Below are 25,097 nucleotides of genomic sequence, written 5' to 3'. Positions count from 1 at the left end.
CCCATACTAGCATTCAACAAATGGATACATTTCACTAATAAACTGATAAAACTCAACTCCCTGGCAAGTGTCTCTTACGTGGAAGATATAAAAGTAAACTATTCTTTTCCATCAGGCTAGAGAAAATGTAGACTGAACAAATTAATAGATATAAAAGACATTTCATACAAAGTTACACTGCACTGAATGTGGTCACATATTAAAAGCTATTCTTCCTACAAGGAAGGCAAATATAAAGTAGCAACCAATTACAAGAGCGATTTCCCCCACTTTATACGTCACAGGCCAAACTATCAATGATGTGCAAGCTGCTTCTCCACACCTCCATTTTCATTTAACCAGAAGTAATTATGGCATTTTCTAATCCAATACTTTAATTGTCCTGGGGCCATTCAACTTTTGAAACACACTGGCACATTTCTAAAGTAAAAACTACACACTGGAATAATAAAAGTAACAATCACTGACTTGCAGGCTTAGTAAATAAGAAAATGGAAAGCAAATTTTCCTTCTTCCAAACATTCTCAGTATGAACACATACAGGGCCTGTATTCAAATCAGAAATTTTCAAATTTTCCGTACCTTTTGCCAGTCATAAGTGTTTCTACAAGTGTAGATACCAATTCCTGTTGATCCTGCTCATTACCCAGTTCATAAACCAACCCCAGGCCTTTTGAGGCAACATCTTGGCTAAGTTCTACAGAAAAGTCAAAAAAAATTATATTACTTTAAAAATAAATTGTCTCCTGGCCACTAAGTTAATCTAAAATGATATCAGGGTAAAAGCTATGAAAACAGAATCATTCTGCCTACTTTGCTAAAAACATACGAAACCATCTTAGTGGGTATAGCAGCATGAGTCACTAAAGAGAATTACACCACAGAAGATCCATATCATATGGAGCTGCACAGTGACAGAACAGCAGTTTCAGTTGTACAGTCACAGATAAAACAGCCTCCACAGGATTTCAAACCCACATCTGATTCTGTAAAAATGAAAAGGTAATACAAGACCATAGATTTCAAAAAAGGTTCTCTTAAAACTGCCACTATTAAAATGTCAAACACATTCACTCTCCCAGTCTCAAGCAGAGAGGAAAAGTAACTAGAAGTACAAGACCACTCTTAGTTAGGAGAGGCTCTAATGTTACAGGTGGCCTCAGCTCCATTTTTAAATGGAAAGATGAAAAACAAGTTCTAATTTATATTAAAAAAGAATTCAAATTTCCTGTACCTTAACTAGAATTTTTCTTTTTATTTTTAGCCACTGACATGACTACCCTTAATACTAATTAAGTTCTTTTTTGTTGTTTTGTTTCACTTAAGACACGGTCTTGTGACATAGCCAAGCAGGCCTAGAACTCACTAATGTAGCCCAGGTTGGCCTCAAACTCGTGATCTTCCTGCCTCAGTCTCCCAAGTGCTGGAATTACAGGCATGCACGACCATACCTGGCTGGTAATTTCCTTTTACTCATGGAGCTCAAAATGTTTGTTGTGGTGGTGGTTCATTAATCCATACTTTAAAAATTTTTTTTAAAAAGATTAATAAGGTTTGCAAGTATTTACCAGCAACCTACCATCATTTTCTGAGAGAACAGAAACGAATGCACTCTGAATTTCTTTAAGATGAGACTAAAAGAAGAAAAAAGGCATTAGAACCCTGAGAAGTAAGAATCTTGCTCTTAAGGTTGTGAAATCTTATGATCAAGGTAGTCACGAGCCCTTCTGTGTCCATATCTTCATAGATGTCCTAAATACCTGAAGTCATGCCCCTTACAGGTCATGTAACACACACATACACTCTAAGCAATGCTGCAATCCACACCTCCCCATCCTCAGCACTTTGGACTTCAGGTCACCTTCCTGTCAACGCTTACCAGGCCTTCATCCTTTATCCTTCACATGTAAGTTATTCCAAAATCCTGATATTGCTTAATAGCCCTCACCCTCACTTTGCCTCCCACTTTCTACTTATAAATAGTGTAGCTCCCAACAGGGATAATCACATGTACAGCATGGCTTACCTTCACTTCTTTATGTGTACTTAGCTTCCTCACAAGAGAAAGGAGCCAGATACAGGCTGCTTGTCTCACATGTGGGTTTGGGCTGATGATATGTTTATTTAAAATAATATCCAATACCCACGGAACCACATCATTCACTTTGGCTCCTGGGAAAACGCAAATAAATAAGAAAATTAAAATAATTCAGTGTAGCTTCCTAAAAAAAAATTTATATCAACATTACTCAATACAATAATCTTATAACATACTAAAATCCAAAAGACTAAAGTATAGTTTTATTCACTTAAGAACCTAGCATAAGTAGCAAGATGCTAAATTAGACACACACACCACTTGCCTGCATCTCCACAAATCTGAAAGCATCAGGGGTGTGGCTGCAGGGAGAGGTGTGTGGTGGTAGGAGGGCAAAGGAGGGCAACAGCAAACAGTAGACACTAATCAAGTGAAATCCAGAAATACTTTAGATTTATAAAAGAAAAAGGAACTCTAACATAGAGTGCTAAGCAAAACAATAGGGAAGGGGTAGAATTCCCCCAGAAGGGGTGCAAGCAAAAATGAAAAGGAAAGCCTCAGAAGATTCACAGGTGCATCAGCTGGCACTGTGCAAACAATAAAGTTTAAGACAAGAGATCTGAACACCAACACTGCAAGCAGAAGCCAGAAAAGGAACCCCCACACGTCCTCGTTTGCTCACTGGTGCCATAGAGGGAAATCATCTTAGGAGAGAATTTATGGCCAAACACCTCAGCCGGAGACAGTAAGAAGACTCTGCACTTTTAGGACTCCAAACATTAAAGGCCTCCCCTATTCCACTGGCTAAGCAAGCAACCACCCAACAATCTGTGAACCCAGGAAACTGGTTGTGACTTGGGTTCAGATTCACGAACACACATTTATGTGGCTAGAAAGTATTAGCCATGTCACAGAAGGAAGCTGAAGGTCACCACAAAGGAAGTAGAGGGTGAAAACTTTGTCAAAGTTGCAGTCCAAAAATTCTGCTAAGAAGAAAGAGACCAGATGTGTGTGAACATGAGCCTCAGTGCTAGGATGGCAAACTGCAGAGCCAGGGACGGAATCAATCACAGCCCCATGCCTTGCCCAGCCAGCACAAACTACTGTGGTTTGACTGTTTTGAATACTTCCTGAGGACTGGAGAGATTCAGGCTCAGTTGGTGGGAGCAGTGTGAGGGCAGTTCCTGCATAGTAGTTTTACCCAACAAGGAAGACAGGCTAGGGGCCAGGCTACATACAACTCTTTCTGCTCTAACTTGTTTGGACTTCAGAAAGAACAACAGCTGTCCCACCACAAAAAGTAAACTGCAAAAAGACAAGAATGGGGGGATTTATACTCTCCTCTCAGCAAGGAAGAAATATTGACTGGTGGGCATTTTGTTTCTTTCTTATCTGTGATTGTTTTTTCTCCATACTTATTTTATTGTGTTCTCCCTCACTATTATTTCTTATATCTTTATCCCATACATTTTTTTCTCTCTGTCCTATCTTGCTACTTCTTTTTCCTTTCCCCTTAAGCGTTAATAATTTTTAAACTCCTAGTTTATCCTTTAAGTACCTTAGTTCCTTTCTTTTCTAACCTTATTGGGGGTATAGTTGATGTTTCCATTTGTTTATTACTACATTTAAATATCTAGTTTGTTTTCAAATTATTATTTTTGTTACCATTATCTGCTTCCTCTCATCTGAGTAGTAGTAGGGTATCATAACCCAAAGTGAAGGCTGTCCACTAAGGAGACCCTCTTAAAATAAAAAGGGAAAAAACCCTGAAAGACATATCCATTCCACTAGATGCACTAATTGCAACACAGAAACACAAGAAATATGAAAAGTCAAGGCAATATAACTCCTCTAAAAACTCGTAACTCCTCAATAACAGAGATAATGAAATAGCTGAAATGCCTGGCAAAAAAACTCAAGTCTAGTTTTTAAAATGATCAATGACCTCCATGAGGATTCAAACAGATACATGAAGTAAGGAAGTCAATTCAAGACCATTTTGCCTCGAATGTGATTAAAAGAGAACAGAAAAGAGTTACTTGGTGATTACAAATTGATTAGGTGAATTTTGGTACCAGCAGGAGGAGTATATTCTTCTTCTGTCACCAGCCAGGCATCTCGGGCAGCCACGGAGCTAGTTCCTATTGCAGCACTGGTAATGGCTTCACCAATAGTAAACTGAAGTTCTATCTGCTTGGCCTGCAATGAAAAACAAAAGCCATGATTGAGAGAGAAAATTTCCCCCAAAAGATTCATTTCTGTAGAAAGCTGCTTAATAACTTATTTCTCAGTATGTTTTATTTTCATTCTTTGCTTTAGTTGCTTTCATCTAACTCAGTGATTCAAAAGCAGGGTAGAGTGAGGGAATGGAGAATGTAGGAATAACTTCAAGGTATTTTGGCAGGTCTACCCTATGCTTCTCACTCTCAGGACATAACTACTACACCATGATTTTTTAACCTTTGGAAATATGACATGGTTCACCTAGAAGGACAGATCATCCATCAACTTTGAAGCTGTACATATTTCAATGCAAACTATAGCTCTGTCTCTCACCAGCTACATTCCCTTATCTAAACTCCGAGCATCAACAATTCATTAGTAAATGAGCAAGGTACCATCAGGCCATAAGGATTAAATGAAGCTAATTTATATAAAACATCTACTATCCATTATGCCTGATTGTAGTAACTACACAATAAATAGTAGCCATTAGAGTTTACTAACAATTACTTACTTTATTAGAACTCTTCACTTTCTTAAATTATGTAACTGTGAGCTATTCTCAAATGATTTAGAAAAAAATAGTGACAAATCAAATGTAAAATGTTAAAATCTGAATAAAGGTTATTACATTATTCTTACAACTTTAAGTGTGAAATTGTTTCAAAGGATAAACATTAAAAATCTTACATAGTACATACTCATATTTAAATAAATTTATAAAATATGATTTAGAAGCTTTGAGATGCTTTAGAAGTATGAATCACTGACCAACATGGAATTGGACCTAGGTTCCATCTGGCATTTTTCTCTGTTTGCTGTGAATCAGAAGAAATTTAAGAACAAGAGGAATAAAAAGGGAATGACAAACTGGCAGCATGTGAAAGACATGGACAGTGACCCCACAAAACACACAGTCTGTTGATTCCTGGGCTCAGTCAACTAAACGTCTAGTCTTGACATGGCATCAGATGCTAATACCACATGCTTCCCAGTGTAGGAAAAGGGATTTAAGGGCTTTTAGTTCTACAGCATCCCTCAGAAAGGCTTCTCTGGGGACCTTCAAGATAAGAAAAGATATTTCAACAAAGGATCTTCATCAAAGATTCACTTCATGTGCCTGTTGTTGCGCATTTCCTATTGTTAATAACATAGTCTGTATTACAAACAAAACCAATATATCATGACTAAATATATGGGCAATATAGTATGATATGTAAGCTTTATTTTAAATATCCCAGAAATAGGAGGTTAAAAGATCAAATAAAACAGGCACATGGTGACTCCTTATATTTCTACTTTTGTATATATTTGAAATTTTCCATAATAAATAGTTAGAATAGGGACTGGGCATGTTTTCAGTGGTAGAGCACTTGCTTAGCATGCTTGAGGCCCTGTATTTGATCCTCAGTACCACAAAAAAACAATAGCCAAAACAAAAAGTTAAAATAAACAAAAAGACTTTAGCACTTTAAACTCATTAACTGTGAAGATACTCGTCTTCTTTGATTTGTACATTTTCCTTCATTATCCATATCTTCATATCATTTCCATGTTTCTAGCTTTTCATGTATTTCTGTATTTCTAAACTCTTAAAATAACAGCATGAAAATCAAGTTAAGAATCTAGGCAAGACTTTATTTATTTAAACAAAACTACAACAAATTTTACACAGGAAAAACATGAAAAGGCAGAGATCATAAGCTTCTCTCCAAGTGGTTACAATGCTACCAACATCCAGGGAGAATCTGATATGAATAAAGTTCACTTTAAAAACAGTGAGTGGGCTGGGGATGCATCACAGGTGGAGAGCATGCTTAGCATGGACAAGGCCCTGGGTTCAATGCCTCATTCCACCAAAAAAAAAAACAAACTGAACTAAGAATCCAAAGGCTTGAGTTCTAACACTAGCTCTTATTCGGCTGCCTCAGTCCTTAGCTTTGAGTCTCTTCTTTTCTAACTTCCATCCTTCAAGGCCCAAGAACAAGCTCTGCTCCTTTGGGATTCGCCTGCCTTTTGTGCAAACACCTCCCTATTCACTTACTTGCTCTACTAATATTTATGAGACCCTACCACTGCCAGACACTTAGAATGGTGAACAAAACAGACTCCACATTCAGCCTAGTGGGCAACAGAAGCTGTGATAAATGCTTTCCTATGCAAAATTAAAACTAAAATACACTTTCTATTCGATCAACAATCAAATAGCAGTACCAATACCTCCACAGAATCCATTAGGCCTTGCAAGAGGAGTTTCTGATGAGGAAAATCCCCGTCCCCAACTGGAAAATAGCCCAATGTTTGGATTGCTCGTTCTTTCATCTGGAAAAACATAGAATTTCTTTTAAACAAAGTACTTAAAAGTTTTATCCACCCCCAGAACAGTGTAGGGAGAGGCAGTCTATCTAACACACTGATACCTATAGTTTTTGCAAAAGCAGCTAATTTTACAGTATTATGTCTACAAGATACTGAAGACTAAAAGACATAAAACTGAGTCCATTAAAAACCCACAGCACTTCAAATACTTAGACAAAACAGAACAATGAAGCCTCTTAGAATTGCTTTAAATGGGGTGGGGGGGGGAGGGGTAGGATAATGGGGGCAATCCAGCCAATGTACACTGAAAGCCTATTCAGAATTGTCACAATGAATCCCCCATTCAGCAAATATATCCTAAATAAAATTTAAAAAAAAGAACCCAAAGCTACAAAAAAAAAGAAAGAAAGAAGAAAGCCTTTATGTTTATTATCCTTTAAAATGTCATGACTAGAAATATCCTCTGGGCCCAGAGGACCTGGAACCAAGTCACCTGCCACCATTTAGTAGTCTTTAGACTAGTTACTTCACCTCTCTGTGACCCTTCCTCATGTTACCTAACACAGAGATGACAACTGTGCTCACTTCACTAAACCTTTTGGAGGACTCAATTTTAATGTGTGGCAAGTCCTTAGCACACTCCCTGGCATATTACCGTGCTTAACAGTGGTTGGTAATGATGACTGGTTAGTAATAGCCAATAAAAACTATATTGTGTGATTGTCTCAGAAAGTTTTAAACAGTGGCTAGTCAAAGAACAAGATGATCATGTTTTGTAAACTTGTAGTAAACTGGTTTTTCTGTTCATTAAATCTTCTTGTTCTTCAACATTGAGGTGCTTTAAACACAAAGATATTTAAAGTCTATAAAACATTTATATAAACATTAAAAACTATACATGTCCTTTCCCTCAGATTATTCATTACTTCTTAATGTCCAGACTTCTTAAAAACCATACTGACTATGAGAGATTTAAAAATGAAAAATCATAAAACTACTTAACGTTTTATTATCTACTGTTTGTATGACAAAAGAGATTTCCTGATGAATTTAATTTTCCCTTAAATCTTAACAGTTGAGGGCCTAAACTGGAATGAATAGTTGGGTCAAAAGATGCACACACTACCATTTATACAAATTCCTAACTCAAAAGCAAACACTTAAGCTTTCTCCTTCAACTTTACCATTCCTTTTTACATTAGCAAGTACTTCTTCCAGCTGCAATGCCATGTATCCTCATTAAAATTTGGTTTTGTTCATTTACATATCTATGAATAGAAAGACAGAATTCCAAAAGGAAAGGAAAGGAAAAAAGAAAGAGACTTGCCTTATTTGTTTCTTTACTGGAAGGAATTCTATTTAGTAAGCTTTCTACAAGATGCAACTTAGTAAAACCAGATCCCTCACTGTGGATTGGGAGTGGACCATTTCTGCCAATTTCACCCAAGGCTGTACAGGCAGCAATTGCCAAGAGGGGTGACGTACTGTCCAAAAATGAACCTGTAAGCATATTTAGACAAAATAGAGAATAATATATTATTTATCCTTGTTATCTAAAACAACCAGCAATGTATTAGATTTTTTAAGACAGTAAAACAAAATCAAAGTCTACAACATCTTCTAATTGACTACTTGATAACATCTATTCAGTAGTAAGTCACCGTGTCACAGGGCAACAGACTCACCACTGACATATGGAAACACACAGGAAAAAAGTACAATAAAAAAATACTTTCATTTTCACTAAAAATACAGAATTATTTAGTATCAGTATTTTGTGGGAAAACTTGTGCATTTCAAATATAACACTGAGCCCAGAATGGTGGCACGAATCTGTAATCCCAGCACACTGTGGAGGCTGAAACAAGAGGATCACAAGTTTAAATCCTGCTGGGGCTACATAGCAAGTTCCAGGACAGCCTGAGTTACATAATTAGACTTCGTATCAACAGATCAAAAAATGAATCAATCAATCAATAAAGGAAAGAAGAAGGAAGACGGGAGGTGGGAAGAACTGTAGTAAGAAATTAAAAAGCTATATTAAAATTTAACATAATTCAAACATGCAACAGTAAATCAGCATAGACATTAAAGACCTATTGTTTCCGTGGCACTCTGAATAAGCTCCTCTTGATCAGGCAGGAAGTCAGCATCTGCCTCTCGTTCTTGCTGCTCAGTCATTCTCATTTTCTTCTTAGCCAAGTATCTTCCCACTGTGAATCCCAATGCAAGCAAGGATCCATGCTGTACCTCAGGGCTCTGAATTTAATAACACAATAGCATACGTCTGTCTCTCACACATGAAAGATGACACTGAAACAATTGTATTATAATGTCTCTGATAAAACATGAGGCTAAAAAATAAAGTGATCACTCTGGATTCTGCTGGATGTTAATGCTTCAAACTTAGGGAACAAGAAAAACTGAAGAGTTTCCTAACAGAGAATGCTGAGAAGTTAAGCTCAGACTTGCTTTACTTCAAGATTTAGATAATCTCATACACATCCATGACACTTAGGCTTTCTTCCAGTTTGTTCCATGGGTAGCTACCCTATCGAAATATTCAAGCATGAGCTCTTCCTATTGCCAACAAAATACATACAATGAGTAAATAGGTTCTATTTCTAACTGCTAAAAACTCCAAACACAAAGTAGCCAATAAAACTACTTGAAAGCACAGGGTTTTTTGTTTGTTTTTGTTTTTGTTACAGGCATAGTGGTCAGTGGCAGGAGATGTGGAAGAAAAAAGGAGGCAGCATTTCTAAGTACCAGGTACTAGGAATTCTCACATATTTCCCCACCACTGTACTCACAGTATCTAAATTAGTGCTTTTCAGACACAGCATTCAAATCTGTTAAATAAACTGAATCAATATATTATCTACCTCACTTAATCTTTATAACCATAGAAGCAAGGAATGTATAAGTTCATTTTATAATGGGAACTCAAAAACTAAAAACAGGTTAGACACTTGTAAAACCCTATCTTTTTTCAAAAATGAATGAAGACAAAGCTGATAACATACATGATTGTCTTTTGTAGTTTTTATAAGTTGCTCTATCATTGACTTCAATTCATTTCCTGACACTGTTGATACGACCACAGAATAAAACAATGCTGCCAATTCACGCATTTCTTCTTTACTGCTATTCATCAGACTCTGAACAGGAAAGAAAAGAAATATATCCATGATATTTAGCCATCTTCCTACTGCCATCGAACATTTAAAATTACAAAAATAAGTGATGCATTTTAGTGTTCAATCTATTGGTATCTATGAGCAACAAATACAGTATGCTATTATTTCAAAGCATAATGAAAGCTAAATTAAATATCAAACTCTTAGGTACATTGTCATAAAAGACACAAAAGTACAACACAAGTGAAATAAATACACAGATGATCTAAAACAGAGGTCAGCAAACTTTTTCAGCACAGGACCAAACAGGCTTTGTGAGCCAAGTGGTCAAGACTAAAATTACTCCATTCTGCCACTGCAGCACCAGAGCAGCCACAGACGATATGTAAACAAGTTGGCATGGCTGTGTTCAAAAAAGTTATGACTACTACAGTTTTCACATCATAAAATTTTTTTCAACCATTTAAACATATAAAAGGCCTGGGGATGTGGCTTACAGGTAAAGTGCTTGCCTAGTATGTGCAAAGCCCTGGGTTTCAATCCCAACATAAAAAATAAGTAAGAAAACAAAAAAAAGTAAAAAGCATTCTTGGCTTCCATATCATAAAAAACAGGAGTCAAGCCATATTTAGCTCATGGACCATTATACACAAGACTGAAATTCATACTCTGAATTCTCTTCATATTACGTAAATCTTTCACCTTTTACTAGAGGATCAAAACTCAAAAGCTACAGGATTATTTTTAAGTCAGGAAATACTCATAAAGAATTAAAATCCATCTTAAACTACAAGCAATTTGATGAGACCAGATTTTCTAGAAAAATGCAAAATTCACATCTCTGGGTAAATTACACTCATATTTTCATACTTAAAGATATAGTCTTATTAGATTTTACTGTAACTCAAGCACATTTCCCAGCAAGAACTGCATTACAAAGCCCAAGAAGTATATAAAATGGTATGAGCCATATATATATCTACATATATATCTCTATCATTGACTTTAACTCATTTGGTACATACATATATATACCAAAAAATTTGATCACTGTTTACTTGAAATTCAGATTTAACTTACATTTTTATTTGCTAAGCCTGGTAATGCTCTTGATATGACCACTGGACAAGAATACTCTCATCATGCCTAATGGAGGCATATCTTGGTACTACTACCCACATGGAGGGTGTGGCATTATTTATCAAAATTACAAAGGCAAGTCTGGCATCAGTGACTCACATCTATAATTCTAGCTACTTGAGAGGATGAGATCAGAAAGACTATGGTTTCAGGCCAGCCTCGGGGGAGGCAGAGAGTCTGAGAGATCCCATCTCAATGGAAAAAAGCTAGGCTTGGTGTTGCATGTCTGTCATCCCAGCAATAGCAAGAAGCCTAAAATAAGAGGATTGTGGACCAGGCCAGCCCGGACAGAAAGTGAGACCCTATCTTCAAAATGACCAGAGCAAAGAGGGCTAGAGGTGTGGCTCAATCAGTAGAGTGCCTACCTAGCAAATCCAAAGACCTGAGTTAAAAAAAAAAAAAAAAGAAAGAAAGAAAGAAAGAAAATTAGAAAAGCATGCATCCTCTGAGCCAGAAATTCCATTTCTGGGAAATCCATCTAACAGTCATACTTCCTCATATGCAAAATGGCATTATTCATTGCAGCAGACTAGAAGTATCCTAAATGATCACCAATAAGGATCCAGAATAAATCACAGAATGGAAAATGATGAAGCTGCTAAAATAAACAGGAGCTCTTTCCATATAGAGGGGCTCCAAGTTTTACTGTTAAGTGAAAGAAGGAAGGTACAAAACCGTGTGAATAGTATGCTAACTTTTGTGTAAAAGAAAGGAAAAAAAATTTAAACACAATGTTTTGTATGTACATGTATGAATAAATTCTAGAAGGCTCATCACATAAAAATAAGGAATATGCTATGTATATCTGACAGAGCAGGAGAGGAAAGGATAGAACACTTGGGGGAATTTGGGTAGGTAGAAGACATTTATGAAAAGCAGACATTTTACATATATTTTAACTACACAACTCTATTTGCTTATTTTTAAAAAACACTTGCAACAAAGAATTCTTTTTACAAATATGACTTCTCAATTTCATCTTCCGTCCTCATCAAGGTAGACCAATGAGCTGTATTAACTTACATGTTCTCCACTACGTATTTGATTATAGGGAACTTTCAAAATGACCTAAAGTAGAAAACGTCACAGAAACACTGGTAGGAAAAAGAAATCATGAGGTAACATTTGAAATAACTGGATTTAAAGAGAAATACATGGGCACAGGACATACCTTTATCCATTCTGTTTTGTCTACAAATTTGGCAGCCAATTTTTCTGGATACACTGACACAGCTTCTAATAGACAGTACATGACTGGCAAACCTAAATAAGAATTGAGAGCCAGTTTAAATTTCAAGAAAAGGAATGAATATACAGGGATTACCAAATTCCTTTAAGTGTGAGGTTATTGCTTACACACAAATTCCCTCAGTTCTGCTAAATATAGGATGTGATTCAATAGGGTAAATTTACAGATTAGTTGTCTATCAAAGGATATCCTGCTTTTCACATCCACTTCCAAAATAAAAATGTATATCCACTGTCAACATTTCTTTCTGGAAAGAGAAATACTGTATCAAAAGCCAGGCTTGCTGGGGCACTCCTGATGCAAAGGTAGGAGGATCACAAGTTCTAGGCCAGGCTTGGCTTCAAATGAGACCTTATGTCAAAAAAAAAAAAAAGCAGAAGAAGAAAAAATATATATCAAGGAATAACTGAGATAAGTTTAAAAAAGAAGCAAATACTAATCATCAGAGAAATGAAGAGGAAGATTAAATGCTATAAATTCTTAGCTGAATGTAAATTTAAATTTTTGCTTAAGTGCTTTAATACCTTTTCTTGGCATCATAACATCCTACCTCCAACACCTGCTAACAGCTGCTGAAGCAGGCCAATGTAGATCTGAACAGGGTTGGTTTCTCCACTCTTATTAGAAGATGATGGAGCTGTCATCTGGCTGCTTGACATTAAAGTTCGTATGTAGCGTCCAATGGCTGGAGCGTGATCTTGCATATCAGCCAAACTCTGAGAAGTGGGCACCACCCCTGCACTATGAGCTAGGCACATGCGCAAGTACAGAACAATCTAAAACCAGAAGGCAAAGGAATGCCAGATAAACTTCTCAAAAAATCAGTATGGGAAAGTCCTCTTCGAAGTGACAATTTCTAGTTTTGACATCCCCACCCTCCTTCATAAAGACTTTCAAATTCTCATGAAAGTCAGTAAAGTGACAATGAAGCAAAATTTATATAACAAGCTTTCACAAATCCAAAAGATGTTTTCTTAATGAAGTTAAAATGCAAACTCAACTTCTTTTGGTTCTGGATATTGAACCAGGTTCTTTCATACACTAGGCATATGCCTTATACCACTGAGCAATACCCTATCTCTATTTTTACTCAACTATGAACAACATTGCTTCTTGTAATTTAATTAGTGCACATCAGTCATCTGAAACAAAACTTCCTTTAATATATGTGATGAATTTATCCTCTCTAAACTTTAAGCCTAGAAAACCCTAACAACTTCAACAATGTATTTGCTTTAAAAGTCAAATCTAACTTGCTGCAAAAGCTCAACAGTAACTGACACAAAGTACCTGGATCCTTCCCAACCATCATCTCTCTGAGGGATGGGAATGTACAGCCATGGGACAGCACCTGCCTAGCATGAATGAGGCCTGGGGTTTGATCTCAGCACCGCCAAAAAAAAAAACCCTCACTGCAATATAATAATAATAGTATAATTATGAATTATACTAAATAAACATCCCAGAAAAAAAACAATGACACCTTAATATGGGTTTAGCAATGACACAAAAAGATCACACACATCTCTTTGGATATGGTATTATCTTTTAGAACCTTTATAGAAGCAAACAGAAAATATAAAAGTCCTACCTCTCCAAATGCTGCTGGGTTAAACGGAAGGACAGTGGTCCCGGTCATGTATTTGACTGGAGTTTTCATTCGATGAGAAGCCTAATAAACATAAACCCCAAAGAAACACAACTACTGAATAACGGAGCACATGCACCCTCTCCTCAAGTCAAAATAACTGTATTTCTGCCTACATTATTGTCAACAGTTTGTATCTTTCTATACAAAACATTCTCCCATTAATTCTGCTGATTATGTATATCCCTCACACCCTAAATGACAGGTGTGTTACCTTTTCTCCATATGGTTTTTCCTGGTTTATTTAAAAAGAACAAAGCTACTCCAGACATCTACTGACTGGTCAACCCCAGGCCACTGAACGTCATAACGAATGGAGGCAGCATAGGCTATCTTCAGACCACAAATTACGACTGTGTTATGGGAAAGAGAATAATGGCTGCTGCATACTGACCTCCAGATCACTCCCTATGGTGCCTACCTAGCCAAAACCTAGAAACATCAGTAAAGTATGCTCCAACATAGCCAAAGAACTACTAATGTAGAAAGTGGGACAGCCAGAACTGGGGATCATTACTGCCAGTACTCAGCAGCAGAAAACCCTGTGCAAAAGCAGACAGGACCATCATAGTGGAAATATCTTGACTTCTCCCTAAAGCATTCTTAAATTTATGGTACCCTAAATAATATCCTAAAAAATAAAAAGTAAGGGCTTGGGATATATGGTTCAGTGGTAGAACATTTGCCTAACAAGGACCTGGATTTAATAACCTGAGCAACAAAAAATAAAAAGTAAAACAGAAACAAAAGATGTATTTTTAAGTATGTGATAACAAGGGAAAAATCTTAAACATAGCCAAAATGTTGGTGAGCATAAAAGGAATCAGTCACTCAGATTAGGTGAAACAAATCCATTATATTTAAGAATTATATTTTTCTTCACTTTGTACCTCTCTCTTATTATAAATATTAACATTGCTAGAAACTTTACTGTTCAACATAGAGATTACATTTTAAACTTTTAAAATTTTTTATTTTTATTTTCATCACCCACTGTATGTTCCAATCAAACTGTCTACAATTAAAAGCCGCACCTTTTCTTGGATATAATACACCATTTCTGGAAAGGAAGGCATCTGCTTGGAAGCACTTTCTTTTTTGTTTCTACCAGGAAGACACCTTAATACTCGCTGTGCTTCTCCGTGAACTTCTTCTCGTCTTTCAGAAAGACAAGTAAGAGAAAAAAATAAACTTCACCAACTGGAGAATGATCATTTGAAGACTGAAAAAAAGGAATTTTGTCAGCTGGAACTCTGAAAAAATGTTTTAAATATATTTTTGGCTACCTAAGCAAAGCACCAATATAATGCATTATAAGAAATTACTTCTTTTTAGAAATACAATGAGATTTGGAGAGTCATTTGGCTTACATATTTGATTTTTACTCACAGGAAAAAATAAAACAAGATAGGCTACTAAAATTCATTATGTAAATATCTAGGTGTATGTTTTATCCTTAGTAGAGGCAAATCATGAACAATGAACAATTGCAATACACACTTTAAAATTTAGTAATTGCCGAATGTTCTGTACACTCATTCAAATTCTTATACCTCTATGCAGTTCGGCTACAATTCTGTACAACTGGTAATTGAGAAGTGACATTCACTTTCAGACCACACAGAGAATGACCTCAACATTAGTTTTATTTAGATACCATATAAAGTTCCTTTAAGTCCATAACTGTCTCTAGATTAGGTCTTGTTTTCCTAACAGCACCTTATAAAGAGCTAAGCAGAAAAGAATTACAAAATAAACCTTCAAGTTGCCAGAGGATTTTCCTTTGGATCAATTTTAACTAAACTAAAGAAGGAAATCTGCTGAAATTAGTTATGCTTTAGTTTGGGTTTTGTAAATAAAAATAATTTCCAGTACTTAAGAGACAAAGGATCATTGGTTAAGAGCTTTGCTTAACTCCCTGAACTTAAATTCTTGCTCTAACATGAACAGCTACCTTAGTTCCCAGGCCCTGGGATGTCTGATCTGTGGTTGGGAAGCTAAGGTAGAAAAGTGAGAAACAAGCTGGCAGAATCAAGATAAATAATCCAAAACCACTTTAACAAAATCTAAATGTGAATGGATGAGAAACAGCAGCCAAGATCGGAAATCAAAGACAAGACCTGGTAATACCTATGATATCAGTTAAAATACCAACCTGAAAAATCATACCAAAATATAGTTTATAGGGGTACAAATGACATCAAGGGCACACAGGTGGGTCAATAGAATACCAAACCAATCCTCAAGGAATTGCCCACTTTAAAAAAAGAGACCATATCATAAAAGTTTATGAAAATAGTATTCAAATGATCAAAGAATACATTATTTTATTTAATATAAATTAGTCTTCAAAAATATGAGAATCTTATTTAAAAGATACAAAAATTCTAAAAAGCAAATGCAATAATGGTTTAATTTAGACCTATGCTAGAGTGCATCATGGATTTTAAGCTAATACTGAATGTAAGATACACAATAGATTTAATGAGTTATTTTAATATGCACACATATACCTCATTCATTTTATATACATATAGCTTTCAAAGGATGTCCCAATTTCAGAAACATTTAAATGATTTGAAAAAAGGAATTATATATTCTAGAAATGAAGAAATATAATTCATCAATCTAAAATCCAATACGTACACCTCATTTAAAAACCTTAGCATATTAGATATAAAATAATCATCAACATAATAAAATATCAAAATATGTTAAATGGTCAGTGACAATTCTTTTTATCACCTTATACAGGATGTGCTGTTTTTAGACATAAAGTTACATTACATATACAATTACATAATTTGATTTATACTTGATTATTTCATCAACATTTTTTATATTATCTAATGTGACACATTACAGATATATATGTAACCTATATGTATCATACGAATAAACCTGTAATTTATACATTTAATTCAATTATAGCTGTATGACTGCAGGTCGCAGCAAGGATCATACTTTTAACTGCTTAATAAATTGCTTCTAAATTTCATATATCGACTTTGCAAATGACATAAATTTGTAATTTTCAAATACATTTAAAATAAACTCAAATTCAAATTAACACCTTTTGAAACTTACGGATCTCCTGCAGCTAGTAAGAGCAAATATCTTGAAGGAATATGATCTGAAGGAAACACCGTGCTGGCAAATTTCACAGCCACCTGTCGAACTTGAACTTCAGGCTATGGAACAAATAAAAACAAAAGAAATCCACCCACCCTCAAAAAACAAAAGATTTCAATTACCAGTAATACAGTCTAGACAAGATAAGTCATCAAAATTGCAAACAATTCCAAATTTCAGTTTATATTTAATAAATATGTACCTAAATCAAGAAAAATAATTTGTTCAAGCAGGGAAGACCCACAAAAACCCCACCTAGAGAGTCTCTCTGTGCATGCACATCTGCAGCCTAAACCTTAGGACTAAGATTCAATGTAACAGTTTTTTGTCACTATTCCTGCCTCCTCAACTCTCAAACTCCTTAGTCACACAAGTGAAATTCAAGTGTTTTGTGAGGAATACAATCACAGATTACTTGGAATCCCTACAAATTTGAAGCAAAAAATGCCTTTGACATTCTCAGATTAGTTCTAAAGTTAACAATGACTCCAGAGCAAAGACTTATCTACATAAATATATTCATTTAATTTACATTAATAATTTACGAATACAAAGTTCAACCACTTTTAGGATTTACTGATCTTGAACATTTATCTTCATGTGCTTTCTCCCTGGCTCATTCCTCCAACCACAAACATAGGTGAAATATAAGAGATGTTAAAAAATATACACTCTCCCATTTGTTCGGGTATTCTTGCTATTTAGCATTCCTTGAGCTAAAGTAAAGATTAATGATATTAAGGACTCATTTAAATTATGATTTAGCCTAGAGTTTGGTTACTTTAAGTGTAGTCTATGAAAAGAAATTAGCTTTGGCATGGTAATACTGCTCCATCATTTCATTTGCATGAGTACAACCAGGACTTGCACACATTATACAACACTTGCTTATAAGGTTACTTAGGGAAAGTTTCAAGTATTATATTCTAGTGAGCTTCCACATAAATTCATAGAATATATGACCACAAACTACATGAACTGGACACCAGAAGCATTTGACAATGGGACTCTCTAACTGTCAGCTTTCTAAAATGTACATAATGGCAAAATTTAATCCTGTCATGTTAATAGAAACCAGATACCTTCGGAACCTCTAAGAATTCCCTCAATATAACTGTGTTAAATCATGTCAGTCTAATTTTAGTAAGAATAACTTATATAAGTTTCACCAATATGTGGGGACATCATTCCATATTCTAATCTCTTCCTCTTTCTAGAAATGGAGGACAAAGAACTAAAGCAAATATATAATAACTTATACCATGTATTACATATTATGTATAATTGTGTCTACCGACATTCCAAATTCTCCTGCAAACTCCCATGAAAGCTAAGTATAGAGGACTAGAAGAGGCATATATGATGGTGTTGGCTTACTTCCTATAGACTCACTTTGACATATTCAGTTTGTCCTTTTTCTCTGCCAATATTACCTTAGAACTCTACTCTAATGGACTGAGTACTCAACTACCAGTTAAGACAAAACACTTCCAACTTGGAAGGCATGGCATTACACATAGTTTTCCCACACAGTAGACATAAAAAAAATTACTATGCAAACTATCACTATACAAAAAGAAAAACAAGTATTGCAGCAACATGGACAGGGAAATGATGATAAGTGAAATATGCCAGGCACAAAGAAAACAGGGATCACATGATCTCACTCATATGTGGAATCCAAAAAAGTTGCTCTCATAAAAGTTGAAAATAGTGTTTACCAAAGTCTGAGGGAAAGCAGGGGACAGGGGGAGGAGGGGACAGGGGGAGGTGGGGAAAGGTTGGTCTACAGACACTAGGTTAGACAGAAAGAGTAAGTTCTGGTGTTCTAGTGCATAACAGGGTGATTACAATAATGATAATGCACTACTTTTCTCAAAAAAACTAGAATAACTTTTAACTTTCCATCACAAAGAAGTAATAAATATTTGAGAATATGCCTGCCCTGATTCGAATAGTATATAATGTATTCATGTAGTGAAACATCGTATGATACCTCATAAATATGTACAATTTTTATGGGTCAACTTAAAAAATTTAACATAATGTATACTGCACCAGTTACTGTCATTCACACAGTTGGATCTACCTTTATCAAATATGAAGCCACAAGTGCCTCCATCAGAGTTCGCTGTGCTCCTTCCAAAGTACTATAAGCTCCAACCATCATAGATAATGCTTCTTGGATAGCAAGTCGAGTCTCAGGTTCTTCCTATAAAGAAGATAAAAACAGTGTTTCCCTTCCAGTTGATTTCCTGCTAAGTATCCAAGCAGAAAGTATAAATTTACAAGCTGTTCCCTACCTTACATAGGGCTTCAAAAAGCTGCTGAACAAGAGCTATATCCTTAGTGAATAAATGGGGCATTCGACTGTAAGAGAACACGAGTGTCATTACTACCATACATTTCCATGAGACAGAAAGGAAGAGAATGAAACTACACACAAATTGCCCTGAACTTGCATTCTCCTCTCTCTGAATATGTTAGCATCATCAGATTACTTCCCCTAAGAACCCAATATTTTTACAAGTAAATATTTAATTATTCAAGTATATAATCCATTGATTAATATATATTTTCCAGGTATTCCCTTCACAATATTCCATGCATTCAGTTAACATTTCTGATTTTAACATGAAGAAAAGAGATACGAACAAAATGCTACTTAAACTAAAACCTATCACAGTCAGGAAATTTACTACTTCATGCCAGCAGATAAGGGACAAGGTTTGCCACCATCTCTATGCTGTAAAGTAGTTTATCTGGGGTCGTGTTCCTCTGAGTCACAAAGCCCTTTCCCTGGCACAGAGAAGAGTAAGACCCAGTCTCTAAAGGCGACACAGTGAAGCACCACATGGTGGCACTGAGGACACATCCTCTCTACTTCCCTGCTTAAAACATGGTGAAGAAAAATGAAACCAGGAGGAATCAGAATGAGGAAGTCACACTAAGCAGAAGAAAATAAATCCCTCTTTGAAAACAGGGTCACTCAGACTCATAGTAATAAACACTATCAGGAAAAGGACTCACTAGATAAACCTTAGGGATTATAAATTTGGTGGTAAGTAACAATAAGAACAATTAAGATTAACCAAATGTCTCTAGGTTACAAAAATTATAACCCATTATGACACAATTCAGTTCAAAATCTCATTTCAGGACTACATTTAATATGGTAATATATTTTCAAATATAATTTAAAATGTCTCACATCTCTTTTCTTCTACAAAGAAGACAGCTCTAAACAATCTATGGTCATTAAATACATTCCCTTCACAATCACAACAGATTTATTCTCCATCCATTATTAAATGCCACAAATACTTTCTCAGTTTGCCAACAGGATATCTATCTCTCACTGAAAAAAGAGTTTACTCACCTGGAGAGTTTTCCAACAGCTGAATATGCCATTGACAGTAGTTTAGGGTCCTTGAAATTAAAAAAGAAAAAAGGAAAAAGAAAAGGAAAAAAAGAAATAACAAAAAACAGACAAAACAAAAAATACAGTAAACAGCAAAACCTTTCTGCTGCAATTACATGCATCATTTTACCCCTTGTTAAACTTAGGTCTCGCTCTGCCTAGCCACATGATAATGGTATCTGAACAGCAACAAGAATGTCTAAACCCAGAACCCATCACACTACTAAAGGTAAAACAAAACCAAGCCTTGAATCCCCAACTCATTCCAAGAGGAAAATGCAATGGGCATGTATGAAAGGGTTTCTCTTAGCTGGTGCTAAGTTCAGGATATTTTCAATACCATGTATCCTGCAAACACCAAAATTTATCTTCTATATACTAGGAAAATACCTTAATTTATCATCACTGGTCTGACAGAAAAGGGTCCTCCTCACACCAAAATTGCAATATGCAGAAGCACAACTTTCTACAAATCTGCACTATAATAAACAACTTCCTCTTATTTCTTCCACAATAACAAATTAAGGGGTCAGAGCCACCAAATGAATTAGTGAGGTTCCCTCCTGAAGATAGAGACAGAACTTTACATGGTTTCATGAAAACTGGTAAGTCTGACTAGTCACTCAGAACACAGTAATAAACTTTGCCAGATGAAATTTATACATTCAATCTAGGATTCACCCTCTACATCTGAACAGCCATTCTCAAGGATTTAACCATTGGGAAGGAATGCAGACATCATCTGGAGGGAGGAGGAGGAGGGTCCTGTGGTTTATATGGATTCTCTAACCTACTTTGAAATATACAGTTTCTCTCCAAAAGCTCCAAGCATGATTCCTACCAACCACACAAAAGCATCTGCTTATCTATGCCATAAAATGATGTGAAAGGTTTCCTAAACCTTAAAAAGCAGGCAAGCATTGTTCAATTGGATAAAAAAGCTAGGAGAGCCAGTCCTACCACTTATTCCAAAGCACAGCTGCACATAAATGAACAGTTTTTCATTAATAATATAATATCTCCTTATGTGCCTTGACAATGCTGAATAATTTTTGTATTAATTCATTTAATCTTCACAATAATCCAGGTAAGGTAGATTATTTTCATTTTTCTGATAAAAAGCAGAATTCCAAATCATCTAAGTAACTCACCAAAGGACAAAACTATGATTCAAATTCAATTCTAACTTCAGATGGCAAGATCTTGACCTCACTGCACTATCACAAACATGCATTCATGTTTAGCTAGGTCTGAGAAAATTAATGCTAACTAGACTTCTTTAAATCTTATCTTTTTAAAGCATATTCTCCTGAAATATTACAGATGATGAGAAAAATACAGAAAGGAAAAACAGGATTCTAAAAACCTATAATCCAAGGAATCTTCATCCCACTTGGTTTAAGTAATCAAAAATCTACTGAATGCATGTTTTGATAGAATTCTGAATTAGTAAAATTTCAGCCCCTAAGAATCAACATTGTTTCCCAGTATACAAGAAATTCAAATAGTCCCATATGGAAATAAATCATAAAATTAAGTTTCATTAATTTCATTTTTGCCTAGTGCATAGAAGGAACAAAAAATGCAGATGCTTTAAAACATGTAACTTAAAGAAGTGGTAAGACCCCTCAAGACTTATATCAATTTTAATACTTATTTCTTTTTTTAAAAAAAGGCAAAAACGGCAGTCATTTCTGAAATTTGCACCATTTCACGTAAAAATGTTAATGAACGATGAATAATATCAAATGTTAACTACATCAATATGTAGACCAGAAAGGTTTATTACAGAAAATATTTTAAATCATAAAATGTTAAAATTTAAAACACAAATCACTTACCTCTTTATATTCATTGATTAGCTTAGTGAGGCCATTCAACAGCATTGGACCTAATGGCTTAATCTTGATTTCTGGACAGCTTTTAAAAAAACACATATACACAAAGCGAGGTAAGAATTAGGTATCTTTTCAGATAATTACTTAAGAAAATTAGAGACAAGCAAAATAATCACTCTATTAAAACTGAAAATTTTTAGGCTGAACAAACCTGACTGCTTTCTAGATAAGATAAAAAAAAAAGATATACTTGAGCCATCTGATCATTCCAGCAGTTGAAAACACTGTAGCTAAAATAGTTCAAAAGACTTACGTTATACAAATGTGGTGTACAAACTGCAGGGATAATGTTCTTAGTTTTGAATTTGTATTTGTACCAAATAGTCCATCATACACCACCTATGTAAAAGGAACAAAGTCAAGGACACCAATTAACAAAGCAACAATTCACTATTTTTGAATTAAACTCAGGATCCAACAGTAGACCTTTTACACTATATTTTGTTATTTTTTTATACATATAATCATTATTATCTAACAAACTTGGAAAGCCAATTAGGAGTCCTATCAATAGTCTGTGATGTAATAAACACGTTTCATCTCACAAGTCTGCAAAACTTGTGGTCTACCACTAGGGGGCAATAAAGAGTTCACATCAGAGTGGGTCATCACTGCCATCCCATACCACACAGTTGGGGGCAATCAGGTAGTCACTTCAAACAAATAATAATAAAAGCTTCACAGAAAACATCAAAATTAAAACATTCTACAAGTGTGCAGTTGGATTAGAAATGTTCCAGATATTGTGTAAATTATGCCTAAAATGCAAAAACACGCAGTTGAGTCCTGTGTAGCATGCTTCAAGTACGAATAGTAAACATCAAGATCAAAGATATGTAAGCCCTCAAATTCCTGCATCTAAGAGAAATGTTACTCTTACACTCAAAAAAACTCTACACACCCTTGTTCCTAAAACTATAAGGATTATTCTACATGGAAAAAAAAAATCTTTGTATCATTATTACTAAAACTACTAGCATTACTCTGCTCTTATTTAACAAAAACATATGAGTAAGACACCAGCACTGAGTCTCTAGCTTCATAATTGCCACTATGTTCCGTACCCATGAGATGTAAAAAACAAGCATCAAGACACTTGGTCTTATTGAGAATTACAATTAAAATGATATGACAAAGTAGATTCCAGTGCTACATTATTTGGCTCAGACTTTTTTTCTTAGAACATTAAACAGATGGTCATATTATGTAGAACAATATGGTAAGATAATAAAAGCAAAAAGATTAATTCGAATGCTAAGGTTCTGTGAGAAAAAATACAATTTATTGTGCACATATCATATGTGAAGAATTGTGCTGAGTATGTTTATGTGTTCAAAACTGAGGTGATATAACACACACCTACTTAAAGGTGTCAATATCAGAAAGAAGGGACTCACCTGACAGACACCCTGGCAAACAAGAGAAGAAAAGGGTAGGGAAAACTATGCAGGAAATGGTAATGTCATCATTTAAAAAGGTAATATAAGAATATTTAGGGATGGCAGACAATGTTTTGTCTTTGAAAACACTCAATTTTAGCTGGTCTTATTTTCAAAACATATAGCTGGGCATGGTGGCTCAAACCTGTAATCCCAGCCTACTCAGAAGACAAGAAATTGGGAGTATCACAGTTTGAGGCCAGGCCAGACAAAAAATTAGCAGGACCTGTGTCTCAACCAAGCCAGGCATGGTGGCACACACTATAATCCCAGATGCAGGGAGTCATAGGTAGAAGAATCATGGTATGAGGCTTGCCCCAGGCAAAAACATGATATCCTGCCTGAAAAGTAGCTAAAGAAAAGGGCTGGAGATGTGACTCAATTGGTAAAGAACCTGCCTAGCAAGTGCAAAGCCCTAAGTTCAAACCGGAGGCACATCAAAACAATAACAACAAAAATCAGTGACTAGAAATAATGTATAAACCTATGGGAAAAAGATATTTTGCCCAGAAATTCTGGCAGTTTATGTAATATTTTCTCAATCAAAATTATGAAGATACTTCCCTGGGATATAGTACTTGGAAACTGATAGCTTAGAAGCTGTGTGGAAATTTTATGTTTACGGAACATAGAATAGAATATATGAAATAATTCAAATATTAAAGTTCCTACTATACACCAGATGCTAGAAATTAAAGTTTTATCATTTAAAAGGATGAAGCAGCCACACTAACAATCAGCCTTGCCAAGCGCTGTAATTCTACCTACTTGGGAGGCTAAAATCAGGAGGACCAAGGTTTGAGACTAGCCTGGGCAAACAGTTCACAGGCCCCCTATCTCCAAAATAACCAGAGCAAAATGGACTGGAGGTGTGGCTCAAGCAGTACAGCACCTGCTTTGCAAGTGTGAAGCCTTGAATTCAAACCCAATAATCACTAGCCTTAAAACAGAGAGATCCTAAAACAGAAGTCTAAGCCCACCTTACAGTGAAAGCACCAGGGGGAGCATGCTCATTCAGGAACAGCAAAGGAGAAGAGGTAGGGATCTGGAACACTTCACATAGGAGTGGCACACTCAAGCAAATACTGAAACCTGAATAGATGTTTATTAGGCTGAAAGGGCAAAGGGAATCTCCATGCCAGGCAGAGGGGCCATTATGAGTAGAGACACAGAGCCATGAAACAGTGTGTTTACAGGACTAAAATCTTTTGTTGGAGCACAAGATGCAGGGCAAGGGATGGTGAGAAATGGGACCGGAAGGCAAAAAACCTTTAACATTTCACCATTTAATAAGAACTTAATAACTTAATGAGTACCAAACTCTGTGTTGGGAATTTTTATCCATTATTCCATTCACTCCTCATTGTTATGAGACAAGTGTTATTCAGCTTAAAAAAAAAAAAAAACAGAAAAAATCTAAGGCTTAAGAACAAAAGCAAACTGATACTAC

General features: G+C 35.5%; 1 protein-coding gene across 8 annotated transcripts in view; it reads right to left on the bottom strand.

Annotated features, from left to right (window-relative positions):
* Positions 1 to 25,097, bottom strand: part of Ecpas (Ecm29 proteasome adaptor and scaffold) — a 106,823-nt gene that overhangs the window by 25,799 nt on the left and 55,927 nt on the right. For all 8 annotated transcript variants that reach the window (XM_020173812.2, XM_020173809.2, XM_074051263.1 and 5 more), the window contains 18 exons: positions 22,462 to 22,547; positions 22,152 to 22,230; positions 20,269 to 20,318; positions 19,193 to 19,259; positions 18,979 to 19,101; positions 16,845 to 16,948; positions 14,792 to 14,915; positions 13,701 to 13,781; positions 12,660 to 12,885; positions 12,032 to 12,123; positions 9,607 to 9,741; positions 8,677 to 8,839; positions 7,908 to 8,080; positions 6,482 to 6,583; positions 4,114 to 4,237; positions 2,027 to 2,172; positions 1,580 to 1,634; positions 583 to 697 (listed from right to left, as the gene is read on the bottom strand). In XM_020173812.2, coding sequence (XP_020029401.1) covers positions 583 to 697; positions 1,580 to 1,634; positions 2,027 to 2,172; positions 4,114 to 4,237; positions 6,482 to 6,583; positions 7,908 to 8,080; positions 8,677 to 8,839; positions 9,607 to 9,741; positions 12,032 to 12,123; positions 12,660 to 12,885; positions 13,701 to 13,781; positions 14,792 to 14,915; positions 16,845 to 16,948; positions 18,979 to 19,101; positions 19,193 to 19,259; positions 20,269 to 20,318; positions 22,152 to 22,230; positions 22,462 to 22,547 — 2,045 coding nt within the window. The remainder of the gene's footprint in view (positions 1 to 582; positions 698 to 1,579; positions 1,635 to 2,026; positions 2,173 to 4,113; positions 4,238 to 6,481; positions 6,584 to 7,907; positions 8,081 to 8,676; positions 8,840 to 9,606; positions 9,742 to 12,031; positions 12,124 to 12,659; positions 12,886 to 13,700; positions 13,782 to 14,791; positions 14,916 to 16,844; positions 16,949 to 18,978; positions 19,102 to 19,192; positions 19,260 to 20,268; positions 20,319 to 22,151; positions 22,231 to 22,461; positions 22,548 to 25,097) is intronic.

The sequence above is a fragment of the Castor canadensis genome, chromosome 13 (genome assembly GCF_047511655.1).
Source record: "Castor canadensis chromosome 13, mCasCan1.hap1v2, whole genome shotgun sequence".
Lineage (NCBI taxonomy): Eukaryota > Metazoa > Chordata > Mammalia > Rodentia > Castoridae > Castor > Castor canadensis.
Note: the sequence above shows the minus strand (reverse complement) of the source record. Positions and strands in the feature narration are given on the sequence as shown.